This window comes from Lagenorhynchus albirostris, chromosome 8, assembly GCF_949774975.1.
Source record: "Lagenorhynchus albirostris chromosome 8, mLagAlb1.1, whole genome shotgun sequence".
Lineage (NCBI taxonomy): Eukaryota > Metazoa > Chordata > Mammalia > Artiodactyla > Delphinidae > Lagenorhynchus > Lagenorhynchus albirostris.
The window spans coordinates 48,539,316-48,547,493 of NC_083102.1; the positions used below are offsets into that span (position 1 = coordinate 48,539,316).

General features: G+C 54.0%; 1 protein-coding gene across 1 annotated transcript; it reads left to right on the top strand.

Moving 5' to 3' along the window:
• The first annotated feature begins 1,010 nt into the window (after positions 1-1,010).
• HOXA11 (homeobox A11) lies at positions 1,011-4,996 on the top strand. The gene is made up of 2 exons (XM_060156050.1): positions 1,011-1,740; positions 3,171-4,996. The coding sequence occupies exons 1-2, from the start codon at positions 1,011-1,013 to the stop codon at positions 3,401-3,403; spliced, it is 963 nt and encodes a 320-aa protein (XP_060012033.1). The 3' UTR covers positions 3,404-4,996.
• The last annotated feature ends 3,182 nt before the right edge of the window (positions 4,997-8,178 follow it).

Consider the following 8,178-nt stretch of genomic DNA (forward strand, 5'->3'; position numbering starts at 1 on the left):
CAGGCAGGGGGGCGGGCGGACCAGTGCGCAGCGGCGCAGCTCCCACGCCTCTGGCTCTGCGGTGTCACTCCGAACCCCGGCAGACAGCGAGGAGGAGCGGGTTTCTCCAAGGGCAGGGCGTGGGGTGAGGAGGCCGGCAGGGAGAATGAAAGGGAGGTGGATCCCGGGTGAGACGAAGGGCTTTCCGGGACCTGCGGATCCCTGACAAACCGCGAGGGAAGCCGCCCAGGTTGTTGGCGGTTTAGGGACGGAAGGCACTAAAGCGCTTCGGAAGTGACCATGAATGCGAGCGTGTAATCAAGTCACCGTGCAAATCGGGCGAGCCACGAGGCAGGCACATCCACGGCTGCAAACCCTGTCCCGAAGGGGGTCCGGCCAAAGTCGGAGGCAGAGGTGGTTCCCAAAGCAAGCCTGTGGTAGGGGGACAGCGAAGAAGGAGGTGCGAACGCGAGCCTCCAGGCGAATAGATTCCAAGACCACGCACGGGCCACGCAGCGACGAGCTCCCACCCGGCCACCCCCAGCCTGTGGCTTCCCTCACCCGGGGAGTGGTGGGTGGCAGGAGTTGAGCTCTCTCACCGCCCTCGGCGCACTCGAGGGCCAGGACCGTGCAGCTGAGCACAAGCAATTGGCACGGGGTAGCACCCAGCCTCGCCGCGCGCCGGGAGGCCCCCCCAGCCAACATGAGTTACACCGGCGATTACGTGCTTTCGGTGAGAACACCGAGTGACGATCTGTTGCTTCCCCTGAGGTGGCTACAAAGAAAGGAAGCTGGGGGCGGGGGGGGGGGGTGTGGAAGAAAGGAAAGGGGGGGGGAAGGTCCAGACTAGCTAGCAGCTTGTCAATTTCAACATCGGGTCACATGACCAGCACCTCCCTGCTAAGGATGGGGATAGATTTCCACGTCAGCTTACGTCTCCAAATTTCTACTTCACGGATCCGCTTCAAAGAGGCAGCTGCAGTGGAGAATCATGTTAAGCTCGGCTACTGCGGAAAGCCCAAGGTAGCCCAATGATGGATTTTGATGAGCGTGGTCCCTGCTCCTCTAACATGTATTTGCCAAGTTGTACTTACTACGTCTCGGGTCCAGATTTCTCCAGCCTCCCTTCTTTTCTGCCCCAGACCCCGTCTTCGCGCCCAATGACATACTCCTACTCTTCCAACCTGCCCCAGGTCCAACCCGTGCGCGAAGTGACCTTCAGAGAATACGCCATTGAGCCCGCCACTAAATGGCACCCCCGCGGCAATCTGGCCCACTGCTACTCCGCGGAGGAGCTCGTGCACAGAGACTGCCTGCAGGCGCCCAGCGCGGCCGGCGTGCCTGGCGACGTGCTGGCCAAGAGCTCGGCCAACGTCTACCACCACCCCACCCCCGCCGTCTCGTCCAATTTCTATAGCACCGTGGGCCGAAACGGCGTCCTGCCACAGGCTTTCGACCAGTTTTTCGAGACGGCCTACGGCACCCCGGAAAACCTCGCCTCCTCCGACTACCCTGGGGACAAGAGCGCCGAGAAGGGGCCCCCGGCAGCCGCGGCGACCTCCGCGGCGGCGGCGGCGGCGGCGGCGGCGGCGGCGGCAGCGGCCACGGGCACGCCGGCAACTTCAAGTTCGGACAGCGGCGCCGGCGGCTGCCGGGAGGCGGCGGCGGCGGCGGAGGAAAAGGAGCGGCGGCGGCGCCCCGAGAGCAGCAGCAGCCCCGAGTCGTCTTCCGGCCACACTGAGGACAAGGCCAGCGGCTCCAGTACGTATAAAGGCAGCGCCCTGCGCTTTATGAAAGGGGAGTTGGAAATCTAGCGCAGCACCGCTGTTAAATTTTTATATGCTGTTTTATAAGCATATAAGGTTTATGAAGGGCCTTTAGGTTTCCCCCAACAAAACTTTGTTATAAAAGGCGGGATCACGTGGCGAGTGCTGAAATTGGCCGTGAAATACCCACCGGCCGAGGCATGCCTGCAAAAAAAAAAAAACAAAAACAAAACAAAACAAACAAAAAACCCCACACAACTGCCTTTTTCCCTTTTTTCCCTTCTCGGCTCCCAAGCCCAGCAGCTCGACCCCTCTCGGGACCAGGTCGGGGCTGGGGAGCCGGAGGTGGGCGCCTGTAAATTCCCCTTGCAAGGGCTCCGGAGCCTTTGATAGCGAGGTAATCCGGAGATTTTTATAAAAGCCATGTGTTGCGCCGGGATTCCAGTCCCGGCCAGGATTCAAAGACATCGCTGTTTAACGATGGCACTAGGAACGTGTTTAACAGATAAAATAGCCCGCTTAGCTCGAGTAATACATTAAAAGAAACAAACTAACCCAAAGTTGGCCTTTTTGTCCAAAGGAAGCCATTTTCCTGTGGCGCGGTGGCAATTACGTGCCGCCTTCTGTCCGACTGCATGTTACAGTTGTTACTCAATCTGTCAAAAGCGGGTTTTTTTCTTTACTTCTGGCGGAGTTTTATTGAAAGGGGAGCAAGTCGAGCCTGCCCGCAGCTCTGGGAAACCCCTCGTTCCTCCACCCTATTGGAATAGCACCCCTGCTCTGCCGGGGGGACCAGGATGGCTGTGTGGCCTTGGTGTTCAGGAAAGGCCCAGGGTAAGGGGCTTCCGCTGCCACCTCCCCACCTCGCGGAAGCCAGGAGGCTGGCCGGGGAGGCAGGAGCTGATGGCCAGGACTCAGGCTGACGAAGACCCGGCAGCTGCCCCATATGTTAACGAGGGCCGAGTCCCGCCGCAGCCGGGAAAGACTGGGGCTGGGGCCGCCTTTACTGCCTCGGGAACTGGCCGCCCAGGTGCTGGAAGGTGAAATGTCCGCGGGCGGGCGGCTGTTTGTTTAGTCTGGCCAGGCTGTAGACAGCCGGCGACCCCCGCTCGCTGCTTTGAAAGCGGTTTCAGCGGCGCAAACTCGCCTGTTGCAGTGAGGAGCCCTCCTTTCTGCTCTGGGGCAGAGTAAGCAGCTTCCCTGGGGGCCTATCTAGGGAGCTGACTTTTATCTGGAGCTGAGCCTCCGCCGGCAGCCTCTCCCCAGCCGGCAGTAGGAACCTGAGGCAGGGACCTGGGGGGACCTTGATGGGGCTTGGGCAGGGCCTCCAGTCCCTGCGGCCAGCCCTTTTCCTCCACTTGGGGCTCTGGGATGGACTGCAGCCGTCACACCTGGCTCTCTCCCTGCCTCTTTCTCCCTTCACAGGTGGCCAACGAACCCGAAAAAAGCGCTGCCCCTACACCAAGTACCAGATCCGGGAGCTGGAGCGGGAGTTCTTCTTCAGTGTGTACATCAACAAAGAGAAGCGCCTGCAGCTGTCTCGAATGCTCAACCTCACTGACCGTCAAGTCAAAATCTGGTTTCAGAACAGAAGAATGAAGGAAAAAAAAATTAACAGAGACCGTTTACAGTACTACTCGGCCAACCCGCTCCTCTAAGGCTCCAGCCAACTGGAACTGGGTGGGGGGCTTCATACACATGAGATTATATGCAGATTTTGACCTTGACAAGGTCACGGCACGCGGTGACTTTTGAAGAAATGCGATGTGCAAGAGAGGGGAGGCTACACGGAGACAGCCTGGAAGGAGGCCGCTCGGGACGCTCCTGGGCATCGGTGGTTAAGATTTCTAACAATAATTGGATTCGGAGAGTTGTGCATCAGCGAGAATGAATGGTTCGGGGCCCCTGGTGGTTCACTCTTGGAGACTGCAGAGCTTCGGGTTGGGTGTGGTCTCCATCAGGGACTGGGCCCCCTCCAGACCCCCTGGAGAATGACCCCGACCAGGGACCCTCCACATGGAGCCTGTCCACTTCCAGGACCCCTGCGTCAAGATCTCCAAACCCAATTCAGTTTGGGAACAGGAGCAGAAGGAAGGGGGAGGATTCCTAGACATCCGGATTGGGGCTCCTTTCCAAAGCCAATGTGAAAGATGACTGGACTAAGAGGACGCTGTGAGGTGGGAGAGGGCTGCTGATCCTTGAGGGAAAAATAATCTACTATTCCAGGTGGCATTAGGGGCTCTCCACCCCCTCCTAGCCACTCACCACACTGTCCCAGGCCTGAGCTTCCAGCAGTCGACTTCTGCAGCTCACCTAGTTTCTCCTATGATTAGGGTGTTCGTCCTGGCCTGCCACTCTGGCCTAAAGCCTAGTGACAGAGCAGACCATTCCCTGAGGTGGAAGACATCAAAAAGCCGAGAGGCTGCACCCAGGCCGCTGGCCCCCAGATCCCTGCAGGAAATGCCTGTGGAGTGCGGCAGCTTGGCAAAGTCTACAGCACGCTTAAATCAAGCTTGGATTTGCTCAGCGGAGCGGCGGAGCAGCAGAGCAGCAGGCCTGGCCAGCGGTCCCCAGCTATGAGGGGCTTGAGCCCCCCCAAGCACCCAGTTCCCACGCCGCGCTCTGCCCTTCGTCACCCCAGAACTGAGCTTGGAAGCTTCCAGCGACCTTCCAAGAGCTCGAGAGTGATTTGGAATTATTTTAAAAGATAAATATTATATTATATATATATATTTCCCTGAAAGAACCAAAGCAAATTTTAAAAGATGCAATGTAGAGGGGGAGAAAAGATGAAGAAAATATTTAAAGGCTCTATCTGTTTACAGTGTTCCATGGTTAAACTCACTCACTGCTAAAAATATTTGAATGTATGCTTCATACAGGGATGGTGTTCAAAAGACTTGTAAATAAAGGAACTATAACCTATTTTGTTTGAGAATATATATATATTTTTTGCCATTAGTTGATTGCCTTTGGGGTATTGGAGGGGATGGAAAGTGTGTCGGGAATGGTCTTTTTAATTTCTTGCATATTTGAAAAGTGTTAGGGAGATGCTCTGAGGTTGTTCGGCCCTCCAGGGTCTGGGGACCTCAGCTGAGAAAGGCAGGCACCCTTCCATTAAATCTCCTCTGCCCCCCTGTGTTAAGAAGCGTCTGGTGGCTCTGTTTGTAACAGGAGTATTGGCCTGTCCTCCATTCTCACCCACTGCGTATGTCGCAGCATGTATACAGGTGACAGGGCACAAGGAAAATAAAGACTGTGGAAACTTGAGTATTGGGTCCTGGTGTGACATTTCTCTCCCCGCTTGCCTTTTACTGCCAAATGTCTGCCCCCCCCCAACACCAACACCACTCCCCCTTAGGAAAGGGGCAAGTTACTAGGCCCCTCAGCGGGTGGGGAGGTGACTTAGGATTTAATTCCATTAGAAGCCAAACTTAGGAAGCCAAGGTGAATGGCCAGGTCCTTGGCTTCCCTCACATGGGGAAGTGGGGTCCCAGGAATGGGGTATCTCAGGGCCTGGAATACGGGGCTTCATCCTCTCAAACTGACCCCAGCCCTGGGAGAAAGCCCTGGGGCTTGAGGTGGCCAGTGGGTCTGATCCCAGGCTGGACTCACTTACCTCAAGACTAGGAGGCCTGAAGTGGAAACACTCTAGGGTGCCCTGGGGAGCCCTGCAGCAAGAGGGAGACTGGTCTGGGTACAAAGACAGAGCAGAGTCTTAGGAGTCTCTAAGAGCACTTTCTTTTCTCCCCAGCTCCCGGTTGAGGCTGCCTTTTCCCTTTGGGGAAAGAAAGATACTGGTTTCCTCTTTGTTTCCTGCCTTTGAACTTCTGCCTTAAATTTGGACATCACCCATAACCTTGAGGAGCAGGGCGAAAGGCCAGAGCCTTTTGTTGCCCACCGCCCCCCCATCCCCACTCTCTCCCTAGCCACTCAGGCAGGATCAGAGCAGCAGAGAGGATGGAATTTGGAGAGAGGCCCCAGACCCCATTGCCCCGCTCTGTTTATTTGTTTGTGTGTTTGTCTAACTTACGCGACTGGGGAAATCAAACTCAAAGAGGAATGGGACGGACCCCGGAGATGAATTCCTAGGTTGATAGACACACAGAGGTGAACAAGGACTCTCCTGGGGGCAGGGAAGGAGTGGGCAGGGAAGCCTAGGATTTAAGGAGACTTCCTTTGGGACGGTTAAAGATTAACCAAGTCTCACAAGTTGCTACAGAGAGTCTAGCCAGGAGGACTGTTCGAGGGCGGGCGGCAAGCGGGCGCGGGTTTGATTTCTGAGCCCTATAAAAGCCTATCCTCCGATGGCTGTGACAATGTGGTCGTAAACCCGTCCGGGGCCGGCCAATTTGCATATTTGGAATGCGCCGCTATAAACCCGGCTGGGATTTTGCAGCAATTTCTTAGATGTAAAAATGAGATCTCTTTAGCAGCGGGCTGGGCACACTCTCGCTCTGTCTCTGCCTTGAGTCTGCTCTCCTTTCCCGGCTCCGGGCTGGAGTTCGGGCCCGGCCTAGGCGCTCAGCCGCCACGAGATGGCGCACTTCCGATCAATGTCAAAGCCGCCGGGGAGCCGGGAACCCCAGCGCATTTCTTGGCCTTTGTTAGCTTCTGATACTAAGAGCGGCACGTTACGTTATTTCACTTGTCCCGCTCTCCTTCGTGTCAAAAAAAGGGGGCCTCACCGTCAAGTAGCGGTTGGTGCTGTAATTTAAAGCAACGCGTCTTCTCTAGGCCTCGCAGGCGTCGCGGCGCGGAGAAGCCAGCTTTCCCTTGGCAGTGATTTCGGAAATGTGTCAAGGTAAGAGGCCACAAGTTTAGCAATTTCAATCTGGCTGGGGCGGGAGTGGGGCCGGTGTCTGAGCAGGGCTGGGAAAGTGGCTGGGTTTGTGAGCTGGGGGTGACGCTATAGGCGCTCAGCCCACTCGACCCCCCTTCTCTCGTCACCCCCTAAGGTTGGAAAGCAGAGGGGGAGGCCTTAGTGGAAAAGCTGACGATTTTAACTCTATGCGCCAGCATTTCACCTAAGGCGATCTTTAGATTTTGTAGAAATATTCAGAATGGGATGAGCCTGGGGTGGGAAGCATCCAAGCAAAAGGGTCCCGGCTGTGCTGGGATACGAGACTGTGGTGGTAAAAAAAAAAAAAAAAAAAAAAAAAAAAAAAAAAGGGTGGGGGGAGATGGCGGGACTGGGGAAAACTGAAAGTTTCTACTCGAAACAATGATGTGGTCAGCGACCGTAGCCACTGGGGCAGGCTTATTCCCTGGGGCAGAAGTCTGGGAGGTAGCTGGTTTCCTACTATGTGTGATCTCTAGGTTTGCCCAGCAGATTGGGGGTAACATTTGTTCCAAAAAAGGCCAATTCAGAAAAGTAGCATTATATTTTTGAGGCTGCCAGGGAATTCTATGTTGCTTATTTGGAATGTGCCGCTATAAACCTGGCTGGAGTTTCGCAGCAATTTCTTAGATGCAAAAATGAGATCCTTTGCACACTTTGCAAATGCGCAAAAAAATGTCTTGGTAAATACCTATACATTTTCAAAGGCTGGCACCGAGGATAAACTCTGATCAAACAATTTCTCCATCAGAGTTGTCATAAAAGAAGTTTAAGATAATCATATCACTTACATTTCAGAGGCCAGCTTCAAATTTCCTTTTTTCCTAGTTTTAAATTTTTTATTCCAGTATGTTTTCATTCGTTTCTCGAAATGGTTATTTTCTTTTCACAAATATACTCAGCATGGGTGAGTGGCGGGGGGGGGGGAGTCTCAGAGAAAGTAGGTGCCGCCTGTGTGTGCATGTATAATTTTGCCGATCACAGTCACTAGTCTTTGTTGAGCGTGGTCTGAGTGGGCGCCCACATGGTGCTCTCTGCCGCCTGAGCCTTCCCTAAAATCCCAAAGCTGCCTCTAGTTTCAAGGCCAGAGGCAGTTTATGATGGACGAAACTAAGGATATTGCAATTGAGGGGTGTATGTGAGGGGTGAATGAAAAGGCCCCAACACTCCCCCCATCAGGAGAGAAGGGCCAGTTCAGTGGTTGGATATAGAAAAAAAATTTAGGGACACATTGCACCTGATTGATTCTAAGCAGACACATCAAATACTGTATCCCTGAAAAGGCTGACATTCTTAAAGATGAACAGGAGAAGAAGTTTACTGCTCACCCCCCAAATTTTAAATATGCGGTAAATGCGTGAATCAAAAAAGTCCAGAATTTTTGTTAAAGCTGGATTTGTGGAAGTAGCATTTATTTTTCCTCTCTGGGGCTGCACCTCAACTCCACAGCTGATCAGATAATTCTGAGCCCAGAAAGCATCGAGAGTGACCTCCAGATACAGATTGTTTACTGGCTATCTCAATCTCAGTACCTGGTATTTTTTATAAGAATATTTTTTGGTAATAACAGTTTATTGTTTCTCGTGGTTTGCA

What these genes read in the sequence shown, in the direction of transcription:
- HOXA11 (XM_060156050.1), top strand. Translation starts at nt 1,011, where the DNA reads ATGATGGATTTTGATGAGCGTGGTCCCTGCTCCTCTAACATGTATTTG. An exon ending in GGACAAGGCCAGCGGCTCCA is followed by an intron (nt 1,741 to 3,170) that starts GTACGTATAAAG and finishes CTCCCTTCACAG; the next exon opens with GTGGCCAACGAACCCGAAAA.